Below are 16,817 nucleotides of genomic sequence, written 5' to 3' on the forward strand. Positions count from 1 at the left end.
CATCTCAGTCCTCTCAAGATGATTTAGCTGGTTGCTGGTAATCAGGTTTGTCTGCACCTCCTTATTTTTTCATGTAATATAAACCTATCAAATCTTTGCTGTCCCTCCAGACTTGTGGTTACACACAGGAATACCACAACCAATTAGGGAATGAGGTAAAAATAACACAGAAAAAAAATTTTACCATTGCAAGCCTAGTTTTAAACTAAAATAACTAGAAGTAAACTCGTGTTAAATATTTTGCCATTACCTTCCCATAAATTTACAGAAGGAGCTGGTACTTTCAGTCACAACAAGCTCTAGAACTATTTGTACCAATATGATTAAAAATTGATCAAACTGTCCTACACATGTGCTGGGCAAAAGGCTGTTTTTTCCTGCTGGGACATTCACTGGTGCAAAACCGAGCAGCTGATTGCTGGCAGCGGAAGGAAAACTGCAAACCAAACAATTCCTGTGCTGCTTTCTAATCGGAATTCAAGAAAAACACCAGAAAACCAATCACGCTCTGTCCAACAGGGCACAAAATCTTTATTCACCAATAAATTAAAAAGTGTTCTTATAAATAGATGTTCTGGCGTTTTGTACTCAGCATAAAGCCAAGGTTGAGTTACTCCTCAGACTCCGAGCCCTCCTCGTCCTGGCTGATCTGGAAGTAGCGCAGCTCGTACGTCTCCTTGTCGGACGCGACGACGCGCAGCCAGTCCCGCAGGTTGTTCTTCTTGAGGTACTTCTTGGTCAGGTATTTCAGGTACCTGAAATCCAGGAATTTCACATTAGAAACTTCTCACTGGAACAGCCCCTGCTGCTGTCTGCACTCCACCCAAGAAAATGCCATGAGCAGGGTAATACTGCAGTAATTACACTCGGAAATTGAAAATTTTCACTCTACACAGGCAATAAAAGCGTGTTTTCATGACAGACATGCAGGAATTTATTATTCATTCGACTACCAGAAAGCATTGGTAACTGGCTCTAAATCTTGGTCCAATGTGACAGATTCTGCTGCACCTGTATCAGCAAACAAAGGGGGGGATGCAAGGAGGACCTGCACCTCTCATCAGTGGCCTCAGTTCCTGCGTGTCCTAACAAACTGAACAGCTTACGGCTTCATTTGGCTTAAAGGGTTTGTTTGCAACAAGCCACATCGTGCACACATTCATTATAATACCAACAATTAAATAATCAAACAGCCACCCATGACATTAATTCAGTGTTATTTTAAAGGTCCACCTCCCCCTGATACACTTCTAAGGACCTGTATGAAGTATCTCTATTAATATGCTTAGAGTCAACATTAATTAGCAATCAAGCCTTGAGTTTTAAAAGGCGATTTTAAAATACCTGATATAATAAATCTGTTTTAATTACATGTTTCACTAATATTTACAAGTGCTATGAAGGTTAGAACTAACACCTCTCCAAGTATGAGAAGAGCACTAATTCCAATTCATTTTGCAGGCAAGAGCTGAATATTAATGAGTGATTTATGGACATAGTTTAGCGGTAGATTTGGCAGCGTCAGGTTTATGGCTGGACCTGATGATCGTGAAGATCTTTTCCAAGCTAAGTTACTCTGGTTTTATGTTCAACATCCCACAGTTCAAACCCCACAAACGCAACAGAATGACACCCAGGCCAACCTTTTAGAAAACTGCTTCTCGGACGTCACTGTGATCTTGTTCTTCAGACGTTCAATGTGAACGGTGTTGCCCAAGTTTCCAGTTTTCCCATTGACCTTAACCTTCTCCTTTAGGAACTGTTCCTGTTTCAATATGAAGGAAATAGAACACTAGGGAAGGGCACCCTAGGTATGAACTAGGGAAGTGACCCTAGTCAGGAAGCAACATTAAAGAACACCGTTTATTTATGTCCTGACAGAAGTATTTAAAGGTGCAAAAACATGTCACAGCACGTAATTATAAAAAATCACCCCCATGCTAAAACAGAAATTAATTTAAAGCAGTTCTGTTTATGGACAGGTATGAAGCATGCTATAAAACCAAATATTTTTTTAAAATTTTTTTAATGACAGTATTTTAAAGAACAGCTGATGATTTAACTCATTTAAAATGCAGCTTTTCAACTCTAACCCAGTTGCTGCACTAAGGCCTTTATTATACTATGCGTCACAACTACGAGCAAAACCACGACTTACAAAATTCCCGGAATCAAAGATTCCATCTTCCACAGGATGGGTCAGGTCAAGGCAAAACTTCCAGGTCGACTTTTTGGATTTCCGGTCCTTTTGCTAAAACACCGAAGAATTCCTCACCGTTAACAAATCGCGCCGCAAAAAAACTTTTATCACGCCCAAGTTGGGGGGGGACACACACACGGCAGCGGGAGCGCCGCCTCCCGGCCAGCGCGCCTCACTGCAGCCCGTCCGGCCCGGCCCGGCCCGGCCCGACCCGGCCGCCTCCCACATGAAACGCTCTCGGGATCGCCCTGCCAGCACCGGGACGACCGCCGGCTCCTCACCCGCCCCACGGCTCCCCCGGCCGGCCCCGCCGCCGCCTCCTCCCTCCCGCTCTCACCGGCGCCATCGCGCTCCCGCCGCGCCGCTCCCGCAGAAAGGAAGAGCGGCCGGCCACGCCGCGCTTTTATACCCGCGGCGGCGACGTCACCGCGCCGGGCGCGCGCGGGGCACGCCGGGAGGCGCCGGAGCTGCCGGGAAGATGGCGGCCCCGGGCAAGGGAATCCCGCGTGGAATTTCCTGGCGTTATTCCCACAGGAGGGGACGCGGCCGCACGCCTCCCTCTCCCTCCCGCACGAACCGCAACCGCCCGCCCCCCGCCCCTGGAAGTGACCGCGAAGCCCCTTGGCAGCCCCACCGCGCTCCCGTCACTGTAACCAGCACCATCTCCCCACAGCACTGACACCTTTATTATTTCTGGAGCAAAAACACACACACACACACGTACAAATCTTTCCCCTGATCGTTTCCATGGCGTTGAGAACAGTAACAGAGCTTCCCAAACAGACAGACCGGAGCTGCCGCCGGTTACAGGGTGGGCTTTGTCCCGCGAGCAGTAAACGCCGCCGCGGACATCTGCGAGCAGCAGCAGCAGCAGCAGCCGGGTTTGCTTACAACACACAGCACAGGACAGAAGGGGTTCTGCGATACAGCAAAGCACAGCAAACACCTCCTCGGCGTTCAACAAACCAAGTCACTCTCGGATGACAAATAGTGCCGGGCCACGGTGCGGGTGCTGGAGAAGCCTCCGAGCACCTGGTGCTGAGCTGCCGATCGCTCCAGGATCCAGCACACCTTCAGTAACATTCCCAGCAGATCATTGAAATACCCTCAACAAGGTCTCTTTATAGCCTGAAGTTTAGTTCTACTGTAACAAACTACATTCTAATTACTCAACCGAAAGGAAAAAAAAAAATATATATATATAGTGGGATTTATTGAGTTTTGAATTCTGCGAGACTGACCTGCAGTAACCATAAGAGTTAGAACTGTCAACAAACTTGACTTTTTTACAGATTATGTAAAATTATCTGTATTGTGAAACTACAGAGCGTGCACCGTTTCTGGGTACACTTCAGATTAGAAAAACCTGCAAGAGAAATAATGAACTTCAGCTTAAAAAAAAAAAACAGCCCTGAGAACATGGCTCAACCAGCAAGAGCCCAGTTGAAAAACCACCATTATAAGCAAAACTTAGAATGCTATTGAATTCTCGAAGTATTATTTGCCAACATTTGAGGCAGGAAACACTGCAGTCTTTCCAATCGTGTGAAGTAGTAGGAGAAAACGAACAGGAGCCAAAAAAAAAAAAAGATTATTTGGAGTGGAAATACCTCTCACCACCTCCCTGTGTTCACAGGCTTTACTCTAAGCAATTGCCATCAGCTCTAAGTTTATGATTTTGACACAATTTAAGTGTTAAGACAGTAATACAGAACAAATACATCGGTAAGATTTGTTTTAAAGTAAAGCTATGAAAAGAGAACTTCCCTAAGCACTTGGTTATGGATATTAAAAATACACATCTCTATGGACTACTGATCACAAAGTTTGTTGCAACGATTCTGACAGGAAACTGAAGCATCTTACTTTGAAGAAAAAAAAAAAAAGCCTGAAATACATGTTTTAATTCAGAAGCAACTTTTAACCTTACTGAAACTTGGAGATTATGCTTTATAAGACATGCTTATGTACCTATGGGAAACTTCATGCATGATGCTCTGCACTTCCATTGGTGTCTGAAGTGCTTCACAAAGACAACTAAGTATATAAGAACAAACCTATAATCAAGTACTTAATCATTTAAATCTTGCAGAACTGAAGGTTGCAATAGAAGGACATCTGAAAGTCCCGAGGAGGGCTCTTCCAGCAAGCTGGAGGTCATGAAACCTCTATCTTCAGATTGCTGTAGTACCTGAAAACTCCAGTCAGGCCAGGACTCCCCTTGTAGGAACAGGGCTCAAACCAGCCCTGGTCCTAGAGAGCTTAGTCCGAGTAACTGCTCAGATTGTGGGCCAGTGACATCAAGTACCTGTCGTCCAACAAGGTTTTAGAGGACAGACAGGAACCTGAAAATTGACCAGAAAATGACTAAAGCACTACCAGAGCAAGGACAAGTTCAAGTCTTGCAGTTCTCAGGACTTTTGGAAGTATTTGTAATATGGTGATAGAACTTGCATTAGTTTGACACAGCATCCTCTGACCTCCCACGTGACACTACATAGCTCAGCTTGCTGTCAGCATCATCAGCAATGGTTGCAGTCACCTTCAAAGCCAACACAGCCTGACTTGCAGGTACCAGCTTGATGGAGAGGCACAAGGGAGCACCGTGCAGACTAGCCTGAACTATTCCTCATCCACTTCAGAACTCTTCTGGAAGCATTTCAATCTAGAGCTTCTTTTAAAAGTGGCTTTGCCAATTCAGCCAAGGCGCTCTTTATAGAGTTCACCTGCAACATGTTTTGTGCTAGGCAAGAGCGTGTGGCAGGTCCTACCTCTGCCAGGTGTCCTAGGTAGCTGTGCTTTATTACAGGAGTGTATTTATTGCTGTCTTTACCTTCACTGGCACTGCTCTCTCTGGCGTGGGAAGTCTGTGGACAACGCATGTTTTTGCCATCTGCATTGTACCTCCAAGGTCTGCTAAGCCCTGCCCCAAGTGTGGCCAAGGGCAGCTCAGGACAGTTGCCACGAGCCCTTCGGGGACTAGAGAGTACAAACTATGAAGCTGAAAACATTTTAAAGCAGTTAAGAGCAGCATGAAGTCCAACTCTGGCTGCAAAGTAGTGTGAATTGTGCGTGCTGTCCAGGGCAGCTTCCGTGTCACCCCTCCATCAGCCACGGAGCATTAAGGCAAGTTCATGAAACAATTTATCAACTGCAAAGAGAGGTCTGAGCCATGGACTAAGGAAGTTTCCCCACTCATGAAGAGTCACCAAGTGTTAGAATTCAAGCTGAACGCCTTAGACAGGAGCAGGCTAATTATCCTTCCATAACTATTGCTGTGAAGCCTTGTTAAGCTACTAAATAGTTAAGAGGCATGCATGCATGTTCCTATGACTCAGAACTCCCCAGGACAGGAGCCAGCTTCCCTAACTAGGTAGCAAGTTATTTACTTTTATAGTGAAGCCATGGTTGTTCGGTATTGTCTGTCAAGTTGACTTTTTGAAAATACAATCGTTTTATTTTTTTGTCTAAAAAGAATCACATGCATTTAGTTTAGGCTCAATGCTACAGTTTGTCCCACTTTCTGAAAAACGTGTGGTCCCTGTGCTACAAAAATATGGTCTGAACCTGAAGGTTAAAACCTAAAGCTGGAAGCACTGCAACAGATTCCCAGGAGTTTGTCACCCTTTTAGTTTAAGATAAATATAATAAAGGAAAGCAATTGAACTGCATTTTTCTATTTTATTTTTCAAGTCTGACAAAGGCCTCGAGTGAAAGTCTATAGCTTTAACATCCATTCTCACCTTTGTGTCCCCTTGACCTATCTATGTCTTATCTACTCAATATTCCAACGGCCTGCCTAAACCACAGGAAGGCTTTTTTTTTTTTTTTTAAACCATTTTATCGTTACAATAAGCCAACAAGTTGGCAAAGAAGAAAACAGAGGTAATACAGTTTAGTTGCACATGGCCACTGGGGCTTGGTCAAGCCAGCTGGCATTTCTGATCACTTGAGTTTCTTGGTCTAAAAATTGTGATTGGCACCTACAGTTCTGCAAGAGTCCCAATCCACAAAGTACTTAAGCTTTAAAAAAAGGAAAAAAAAAAAAAAAAGCTACTTTTATTGTCAGTTCTACCTAAAGATGTCAAGAAAAATACTATTTGTGCTCTAGGTCATTTTATAATCCTAGATACCTACCAGCTTATCTAAAAGCCCCTGAATACTGTATTTTGTCTGTTCATACAGACAAACACTGTTTTGCTCAAGCAAATAAAAATATATCCACTAGTAACACCTGATTGGTTTCTTAGATCCATAGCTGAAACCCACAGGAATGTTAAAATAGTTACAATTAAGGAATTAAAATCTCAGTGATTTTGAAAACTGCCAGTTAGCCTGCAACACTAATCCAGAATCCAGCACTGCTTTTTAACAATTCAAAAAGGAAATGAGGTTGCTTGTGAAGGCCAGAGCTTTGGTGACAATAAGGACCAAATTTATAGATCTGTGGTTTGTCCAGACCTGAGCAGTTGCCCGAGCCTGGCGATCTTCTTTACTTGCAAGGCTTTATGGCTACAGCACATTCTTCATTCATTGCACTTATGACAGATATCTGGAAGAGAAGACACAGAGGTGAGCTCCAGCCCAGGCCACAGGAAGTGCTCCTAGAAGTTACAAACTTTCACATTTTAATATCTATCCCATCTCTTTTGAGTGCTCCAGTACAAACATTCTCCTACATCTCAAAGGACTTATCCCCACCCCTCACTGAGAGATACAAGTGGTCAATACCAGAGTAAGACTTCTTCATTGTATCATCAGGTGGGATTAACCCTGCCTGTTCTTGTCTGCCCTCCCTACTTACCTGCACATCTTCATTGGCATTGAATTTTCCTTCAATTTCTTTGCCAAGATCCCCTTCCGGCAACTTTAGATCCTCACGAACTTCACCGCTTTCCGTCAGCAGGGAGAGATACCCATCCTGAATACCAATCAGCTGCAAAGAGAAGTTCATTTTCAGAAGTTTAATCAGCAGTCACCAGCAGGTAATTGCTCAATGTAAGCAGAAGGCAGTGAACTCCACCTGTTACAGTAATTCTTTAGTACTCTGTAACAGCTAGGAACCTTATTTAAATCCATTTTGAACAAAAGTTCAGTAGGCTGAGAGTTAGGGCAACTGTAGCAAAAGGCATCCTGCTATCAAGAACCAACAGAACTCTGCTGGTTACTTCCTAGTAGGTGGAACACTAGAAACCCCATCTGTGTGACTTAGGAAATGTACTGCTTCCAGATCAGTGGTTGAGCTTTTTTCACCTGTGAGTTAGAAACAATAACTGGAATGGTGCTCACTCAACAGCACTGTTTGTATAAAGTGTACAAAATACACAACGGTGTAACTATACACTTCTATACCTGAATCTCTACAGTGAGAAACTATCATTTACATTAAACACTAATAAATTAGGGAACGTCCACCAAGCCCTGGACTACTTCCATAATGCTGTTTTAAGCCTAACCAAAAGCCTGGGTTAAGAGGAATAGCTATTTTGACAGAGCAGGTTGGGAAATTTGGAACATGTAACAGTAAGTCCAAGAAATCAGAATCCCAGAACAATACAGAAAGACCACCATGATAACACTAAGAACTTCTTGGAAGGTCTGATCCCTAAAACAGGCTGGTCACACTTTATTCCAAGAGCATCAGCTGTCCTGAAGACACTAAAGACTGTTTGCTAAAACACTGAACTTGGCTTTTGTCAAGCAACTGCAGCTTTCCAGATGGTGTGGATGTGTCAGTTCCTGATCAGAACTATTCCCAACGCAATGAGAAGACAGCAAACATGTTGCAGCTCAACCTGAACTGTGCTTTTAAGAGCTCACTAACCACAGCACAGAAGGCATTACAGAAGTTGCTCCCTTCATACACGTATTTCAGTGCAGAGCTCAGGAGGTTAAAAACTATTTGGTGTCACCTAAAACCACTTTCCCCACAAGGAGCAGAAAACACTTTGGCAAGTTAGAACTGGCATTAGATGCAGTTTAGGACTGTTTCGGGGATTCATCTACCCCATGTCAGAGTGAAACTACAAATGACAATTTATGCTTAGATTCAAATTTATTTATGTGAGATCTCGATTCTCCTTTAATATTAACTTGCAGCAGGGAGAAGCCTCTCTCCATATTCTAAAGGATGCCAGTACCACAAAGAATCCAGAAGTGGCCTTATAACAATAGCTAGAAAAAGCATGGTATGAATTACGTCTATAACCTGTCATGCTTTAAGACTGCTACTCTGACATCAGGCTGTTTATACACTAAGGAGCTCTCTCTTCATCGGTGAGTTTTGATGGTTTTAGCAATTCAGTAAATGCTATGAGTTCAGCTGTGTCTTGTCTAGACAGGCAAGTTCCATTAATTCTGACAACAGTTCTCTACTGAGAGGCAAATGTGGGGATGAAGAGAGTTTATGTGTGGTACTAAGAGTATAAAACCTCGTATGACTGTTAACTCACCTGGTAATCATTCCTCTTGATATTTGGAACATCCATGTTATGAGTCGATGGGCAAATATCTTCGTATTTTTTACCAGTGAAGATATCAATACCAACCAAATGGACCTGGAAGAGTAGAAAAACAGCAGCAGTTACTGTTGGTCCTGGAGAAGCAAGATGTTATTGCCACCAGTATTGCTGGTTCTACTCAGTTTCCTATGAGATCATGTGCAATCCCAGATTCTGCCTCAACTTTCTGCTTGTGGTATGGAAACATCCCTCTCATCAAGAGAGGGCCTCTCACTCCCTACCACAGCACACTACAGAAACCCTACATGGGAGCAAGAGCAGCCACTGTTATCTACCACTGCCTTCTGTAGTTTTACAGCAGCAAGCTAAGAGTTCGTGGTGGTTAAGAACATGTTTATTTTAAGATCTAGCTGTTCTAAGAAACAGGCAGTTAAGGGGAAAAGGGGTGGTCATGCACAGAGATCACAGCAGCTCCCACCTCCCTTAATGCCAGCTGCACTGCTTACTGCAACTAGAACTAAGATGACCAGTTTAACCAGTTCTTCTGAGGCCTTTTCCCTTTCACAGCTGCTTCTGTATTTAGGAAATTTGGATCTGCCTATTAAAACAAGCCATAAAAAAAAAAAAAAGGGGAAGAAGAACGGAAAAAACTAGGAAGAGCTCGGTCTACTCTAGCTCGGACAAACCCCAAATACTCTACTCCCCTACGCATATCACACAAGTTAGTAGAAACTTAGAAATCTCTCAAGTCAGTGCTCGCAACAGATCTGTCTCAACTCTGATACACCCACCCTAAAGTGTGGCTGAATGAATGAATGAATGAATGAATGAATGAATGAATGAATGAAGGGGGGCTTTAGCCTTGCTCCAAGCTCTGGACAGCTGCATGAGCCCCAACTGCTTAGGCAGCAGGGCTGCAGCCCCAGACAGTGGCTAAAAACATCCCTGCTGGGACACGGGCACTCCTCTCCCAGTGCTGGAATAAGGAAAGAAGCTGCGAGGCAAAACAGGGCCAGAGCAGGCCCAGAGAGCAGCGAGTGCCCGCCGAGCTCTGGATTATGTAACACAGCACGGGCGCTCCTGGTCTAACACTGCAATAGTAAAAGTCTGCCGGCACGGGCAGACACAGAAGTGCTCTGGTGGGTAGTGACAGCACAACCCAACCACGCCCTGGTGATTTCATCAGTCCCCCCTTCCAGAACTTACTCTACCCCCCACTACAGAAACTGGTTTTGTCACTGTGAGCGTTAAAACTTTTTATTTTAAAAAAAGCGTTAACGAGTTAAAAGTTGGGAGAAAAAACCAACACCCCCCCCCCCCCCCCCCCAGTTCCCCAGTTCTCAATCCTTCCTGCTTTACATGACTGAAACCCCTTGAGTCAGATCTGGAGTGATGAGACACCGCTGCGAGAAAGGCAAAGGCGGGACACAGAGCCAAATGAAACGCTACACCCTTGCCTGCCGGCCAGCCGGGAGCCGCAGGAGCGCACACTGCGGGCTGTGCGACAGCCGGGCGGGCAGCGCTCACCTTGGCGTGGCCGTGCTTGCCGGTCTTGGAGGTGGACATCTCCACGATCTTGCAGGGGCGCCCCTTGAGCACCACGAAGCCGTTCTTGCGCAGCGCCGAGCACTGCATGGGGTAGGTGGAGGAGGCGCCGGCATCGCCCGTGGTGAAGTCGAGCTCGTCGGCCATGGCGGTGCGAGGGGGAGGAGTGGCGGCGGGGGGGGCCTGCGCGACAACGAGAGAGGGTCGTCTCGGAGCCCCGCTGGAGGGAGGGGGAGAGGGGGACGGACGCGGACCCAACCGCCCACCGCAGGGAGCGCAGGCCGGGCCCCCCCGCCCCGCACACGTGCGCGGCGGGCGGAACCCGCCACGTGCCGCGGGCCCCCGGCCTCCCACCCCCGAGCCCGCTTCGCCCCCCTCCCTTCCCGTCCCCGCGGCCCCTGTTACCTTGCGAGGAGGGTCGGGGGGTGCCGGGGGTGGCGGCGGTCCCGGGGGAGCTGGGCGGGAGCGGGACGGGAGCGGCGGGCGCGGCGCACTCGCGCCCGACACCACTGCGGCGGCCGGCGGGAAGGGGCGGCGCGGGCAGCGCGCGCACAGCCCGGCCCCGCCCCCCCACTTCCGCCGCAGCTCATTGGCCCGCGGCTATTCCGCGGGGGGGGGCGTGGCCACCCAGCCCTTCCCCCGAACCACGTGCCGGCGGCGCTCCCCGCGCCCGCCCACTCTGGAGCGCTGGCCACGCCCCGTCCCCGGATCCCGCGTGGGGCGGGCGAGCTGAGGGCGCTGCGGAGGCGCCGCTCCTCCGCCGCCAGGCGGCGCCGCGCACCGCCGCCTCTCCGCAGCCCGCACGCCCCGCCGCCATCTTGGGCGGCTGAGGCGGCCGCGGCGACTGAGGGCTGCTTGGCTACGGCGGTGCGATTTGGGTGAACGTGGCGGGCGGTGTGTGTCCCAAAATGTCCCAAAAGCCCGGTGGGCCGTGCATGGCTGTACACACAAAGCTCCTTTGTCTGCCTCGTGTGCCCCTTTCTCAGAGTAATCAGGAACGAGCGTTTTGAAAGCGTCGTAGTCGGCCTAAAGGGTCGGAGATGGCTGAGATCCTTACCGAGGGCTTCTGTTTGATGCTCCAGTAATGGTGGAATACTGTGGCCTGCTCTGCGGTCCCCACCAGAAGAAACAAATGGATCTGTTGGAGCAGATGCAGGGAAGGACCATGAAGAGGATCCTTTGTAAAGAAAGTCAGAATTGGGGTTGTTTAGCCTGTAGAAGAGAATGTTCCAGGGAGACCTGGTTGCAGTATTTCCATATATAGGGGAGGATTATGTGTAAGATAGAGACTTTTTACCAGGGCCTATAGTGACAGGACAAGGGCCAATGGTTTCAAACTGAAAAGAGCATAGGTTTGGAAAGACTACGTTCAGAAAAACTGAACTCTTAGAAGTGTTCCAGACCGCGGTAGATGGCGTTTAGAGCAATCTGATCCAGTGAAAGATGTCTGTGCCCGTGGCAGGGATTTGGAATAGATGATCTTTAAAGAGGTTTTCCAGTCCAAGGTATTCTAAACTATGGCAGAGCCCTCATGCTGACAACCAGCCATTCCTCGTGCTGCCTCAGGAGAGGTCTGTGGCCATGGAAGCCTGGCCTTGGGGTCCTGAGCAAAACGAGGCCAAAGGACTGTTTTTACTACATCCCTCCTAGTCGGATGTCAGAATACTTCGAGCTCTTTGGACAAATTCAGGAGGAGCTTTCCTGTGGAGCTGCTGGCAGACGGGCCCCGGCTCTGCAGGTTGCCTTGCAGATCACCTGCAAACACAACAAAACCAGGAGAATGCAGCAATTCAGTGGCAGCAGTGTCAGCACCTGCCTCAGCCATCACATCACAGGCTGCTGTGTGCTGTCCTACATTTTTTGCCCCGAGACTCTGACTTTGTCATCTGTGCTCTAAAATGGGGTAGCTACAGAAGTCACTTTTAACATCACATTTTTAAATGGCTCACCACGAGGTGTTTTGTTTCATCTGTGTTAATTTTTGGGATTTGTTTGCCTGTGGTCCCACTCTTGGTTACAAAGATCCCACTCCAAATTGTACAGCCAAGGCGTTAAGTTTGGCTCTCATTTACACGGGGCCACTCCATGAGGCCCCAGCATCATCTGTCTCCTTTACTTGGGCTTTCCCTGGATGCTGCCTCACCCAGCCTGCTCTGGAGATGATACACTTTATCCTGCCCATTTTCCTGCTGTTTCAGTTGATAAGCAGAATCCGGGGCATCCTGTTAAGTGTTTTAACATGTACAGTGTGTGTTTGTTTACCTGCAAGTGTGTGACAAGTTGCACATGCTCTCGGGCTTTTTATCTTCTAATAAAACATTTTGTGAGAAAACAACCAACTGTTCTGAACCCAAACTGCAGCAGCCTGGGGCTAAGCACTACTGATGATTTTTTTTTTTCCCCTCAAGTATCAGTTGATAAATTTGGCTGATTTTCCAGAATTAACAGATTCATTTTGAATTACTTGAGAGATCTTCAGGGCTAAATCAAGTCTTTACTGAAGTACAGCTGTAGATTATATTTATTTTTTCAGACAAACCAAATATTGCAATACAGCCTTTTCTTGAGATTCAATAAAAAACATTGGAAATCCAATCCATCAGTTATTGCCTGCGGGCATTGTTCCTTTGCCTGGATCAACATTAATTTTCTAGTGTGTTTCTTGATAGTATTATTGTGATTATCCCACTTTTCTATACAAGAACAGCAATTTGATTCGAAGCATATTTGTAAATAAAATACCACAGCCTTTCACATTTAAGGGTGGTTTTTTTCCAGTGTTGCACAGTTGGATCACGCACCTTTTCTCTCATGTAGGCTCAGGATGTTATCAAGCCTCGCTTCTCTTATCTGTGTCTTAAAGAAGTGAAGAGGGACTAGAAAACTTGTAGAAGATTTAAACTTAGTGAGTTGTGTCTGTTCTCAGTTATGTTCTGGAGAAGTGTCTGATGCCCTAAAGTGCCTCATCAAAGCCCAGCCTTGAGAATATGCCTTTCAGCCAGTGCTGGGGTAAACATCCCACCTTGTTTCCAGAAATGTCCCACCTTATTTCCAGCTGGCCCACTGGAAGTCAGGAGATGGTGTTTACACTCCTGGGCTGTGAGGTCAGGTCACCCCATTAGAAATACCAGGGCATGAGCAGAGTGGTGTAAACAGCCCTGTTCCAACCTGAACAGTGTCTCTGTTTCAGCTGCTGAGCTAACTTTCCTGGGATCCCACCGTGTCCTGACTGTCGGGGTGAGGGTTCGCGCTGGCTTTTGGGCGCAGCCTTGAGCAGGAGGACGTGAGAGAAGCTGTGGATCAGTGACCCCCCTCCGCAGGACAGTGCCACACTCAGCAGCCCCTCAGAGCTCCAAGGTACAGTGTGTCTGTGTGGCAGGAATGGGGTCAGGGACCCTCTGTAGTGACCTTGCCGTAGACACCCACTCTGCTCCCGGCCCTGCTTTATTCCTGCCGCTCACCGTCTTCGGCTTCCTGTGCCGAGCCCGCGTCCGAACACCCAGGGAATCACTTGGGCACACACTGGGGTCAGAGGCAAGCGGTGACGGTGCAGTGACACTGTGAGCTAGCAGGGACCACCGTAATTGTAACTTCCCCACCGGCGAGAAGGAAAGCACAAAGTAACTCCAGCTTTTCCCTCCTCCTGCGGCTGCAACAGTGCTGGAGCACCCACGACCTGCGGGGTCCTGATGCTTTTCGAGTCACAGAGGCACTCTCTCTCCTGGACAGAGTGCAGGGAGGCACAATGCCGGACACTACCCAAGCCTCGGGTCTGCAGTTGTATCTACAGCCTGTAAAATTTAAGGACTGCTGATCTGCAGCCAGGATTTATTGCCCCAGTGCTGGGGAGGAGATTCCTTCCCTTTGAGCACAGCTACTCAGGCTGTGCCTCTGGGTAAAATTTGCCAGTGTTGTTTTCAGGATTTAGTGAAACACTTGAGCACACTCCATTACCTTAAATTTAATCTGGTGCTTACACATTCTGCTGCACCCAGATATACTTTCTTCTGCTTTGGAATTCCTCAGCTACCATAGATTTTGGGTGAAAGACATTGAACACCTCAGAAGATTCATCATACGCCAAAGACTTTGTCCCTGCATATGTAGTACTTGGGTTAGCTTCATCATTATCAGCTGTTTGACTCCAGAGATAGAGAGTAGTGCTTCTCAGTGATGGAAAACAAGTTGAAGTGAGGCAGAAAAACCTGTGATAAATTAGTGTGGAGAGCGTTAATGGGGCCAAATGTCCTGAGTTTATTGAATTAGGGAAGTCAAACTAATTTTAAAATCAAGCCTAGAGAGTGGGAGACTAGATACCGTTGGCACAACAGAAAAGTCTTAATGGGTGTTGTCTCAGCACATTAGGAAAACACTGTCAAAGCTCTTGCTGACAAGATGCTTTCTCAGGGATTATTAATTATATTGCATTATTAGCCAGGCATGGTATGAGAACATATTTAGCACGTTATGAAAATGCAACGACCATTTAGCTAATAAGTTTGACTCGGTCTTTTAAATTTTTTTAATGATTACCAACTTAGTAAAACTGTAATGGTGAGAGATAAAAATAATGATTCAACAAGCTGTGTCTCAAGAGCAAGTTTTAACTGGAACTTGCACGTAGCAAGGACAGATAAAGTGTACAGTCCTAATTATCAGCCTGATGGGACGAGACAAAAGTAAACATATTGTCAGATTTAACCAACTCTAATGACCCCATCCTGCACTGGCATATGGTTAAGGTGCTCTTGTGGTAGTGAAGCCCAGCTTGATCCTTCACTGCAGCCATGGGGAGGATGAAGGGCCAGCAATGCCTTACCCTGCTCATCCTGTGCCAGGCTGGAAGAAGAAAACTCCCTTACCTTCCACATGGCAGCTGCTGCAAGGAAACTCAGCCTGACACTCCATTTTCCTTAGGTGTCTCTGAACCCCCAGGCAGCTCTTCCAGAAGTTCAGTGCTGTAACTGTGGGCACTGTTAATGCTGTGGGCTTCGTTAAACTGATTTATGTGCTGCACTACCGTAACTGGACTGGGCTTTCTATTGTCATTCACCAGTGACACAGGAAAACAAGGACTGACTGCTCAATGTTGATCAATAAGACCCCTCACTGCTGAGCTGCTGGCAGAGTCACTGATGCCCTCCAGACAATAGGACAAAACTTAGCAGAAGTTTAGGAAATAATTTCATATCCCCTGTATGATCATAGGGAACCCAGCCTGGCTGGGCCCTCAGTACAGCGGCAAATCTGCTTTGACCTTCACTTGTCCCCAAATGCTCCCCTGCCTCTCGTGCCTAGAGAGGCCCCAGCACCAGGTTTTAGGCTGCACCAGCAGCATGCAAGCAGAGCTGCTTCACAGTGGGGTGGAGCAGGCAGTGGGGACAGCTGGGGCTAGACACTGGCACCCCTCCAGTGCTCATCCCGGCCCAGAGCCAGCTGCCACCAACTCCAGGGCTGCCTCCAACCCCAAGTCTCACCTCTGGACCGCCTGTTTCAAAGGGATTTAGCTGAGGGCTTGCTCAACTTTTACCACCTGTGGAGCAAACATGTCCTGCTAGGAAAATAGCTCCCATCTGGCATTGGATGTATGTCTGAGATGTACAGAGGGGGAAAAACAGCCGCGCAAGCCATCACATGCCATAGATGTTGTTCATCTTTTATCCAACAGACCTAGATAACAATGCTGATAGCAAGAATCCTCTTTTTTTCTCCTTTTGTACATTCAGATAATCCATTGTATTTAACTTACAGTAAACACTGTGGAGAGCTTCTGAGCCTGCCATGGCCATTGGTCTCACGTGGGGGAAGCTGCGTGCAGCACACAGATGGACAGCTCAACAAGACCTGTGCCCCAGCTCTGCTGCTCTCTTCTCAGCCCCAGCCTGGGCTCTGGTTCCAGCAGTCCTGTACACCCTGTGTCAGACCTGGGTCACCCATCACTGCAGCACATGACAGCACTGACCCAGTTCTCCTCTCGTTAAATTCCAGCGGTCACTCCAGCAAAGCCTTTGGTGCAATCTTACTGCTTCAGTGCACACACCAGGGCCAGGCATTTCTGCCAGTGGACCTTGTGGCTGCACTTCCCATCAGTTGGAAGTGACCAGAATTTGCTGTAGGGTCCTAATACCAAGAGAGTAAAGTCTACAAAGGAAAAAAAGGTTCAGGCACATGGAAAGGAGCATGAACCCCCCCTAAAACCAAACCCATAGCAGCAGTGTGATCCTCCTCAGCCTGGCTGTTTTGTACTTTTCATTATGCTCGATCCTCTGTTACATTTTGGCCACTGCTTCACCAGCAGCCATGGTGAGCACGCAGTGACCAAGCAATGCCACTGTTTCATCTCTAAATAAATAATGTGTTTCTACCCTGAGAAAGTTGCTAAAAAGTAACCTGTTATCACAACAAGGAACATGCAGATCTTAAAAGTCAAGAAGAGAGCAGGCTTTTACAATGGTTCCAACATATGCCCCCAAAAAAGGAAGAAAAATCCTTGGAGCTTGATTCTGCCACATAAAAATGTTTCATAGAGAAGCAAAAGGAACACAAACAAGGCTATGGAAACAGCACAACCTCCTGCTTGCGCACTATCTTGGCTGAAGCACACCCAGCCA

General features: G+C 47.2%; 2 protein-coding genes across 2 annotated transcripts; both read right to left on the minus strand.

The window, feature by feature from the left end:
* Positions 1-506: 506 nt before the first annotated feature.
* On the minus strand, positions 507-2,627 carry RPL22L1 (ribosomal protein L22 like 1). The gene is made up of 4 exons (XM_066193918.1): positions 2,538-2,627; positions 2,159-2,251; positions 1,644-1,765; positions 507-755 (listed from the first exon to the last, which is right to left on the minus strand). The coding sequence occupies exons 1-4, from the start codon at positions 2,544-2,546 to the stop codon at positions 611-613; spliced, it is 369 nt and encodes a 122-aa protein (XP_066050015.1). The 5' UTR covers positions 2,547-2,627; the 3' UTR covers positions 507-610.
* A 237-nt stretch (positions 2,628-2,864) lies between these two features.
* Positions 2,865-10,731, minus strand: EIF5A2 (eukaryotic translation initiation factor 5A2). The gene is made up of 5 exons (XM_066193724.1): positions 10,612-10,731; positions 10,189-10,389; positions 8,653-8,757; positions 7,005-7,136; positions 2,865-6,752 (listed from the first exon to the last, which is right to left on the minus strand). The coding sequence occupies exons 2-5, from the start codon at positions 10,351-10,353 to the stop codon at positions 6,693-6,695; spliced, it is 462 nt and encodes a 153-aa protein (XP_066049821.1). The 5' UTR covers positions 10,354-10,389; positions 10,612-10,731; the 3' UTR covers positions 2,865-6,692.
* Positions 10,732-16,817: the final 6,086 nt, after the last annotated feature.

The sequence above is a fragment of the Chamaea fasciata genome, unplaced genomic scaffold (assembly GCF_029207755.1).
Source record: "Chamaea fasciata isolate MVZ Bird 193981 ecotype frontalis unplaced genomic scaffold, bChaFas1.0.hap1 SCAF_11, whole genome shotgun sequence".
NCBI classification, from domain to species: Eukaryota; Metazoa; Chordata; class Aves; order Passeriformes; family Sylviidae; genus Chamaea; species Chamaea fasciata.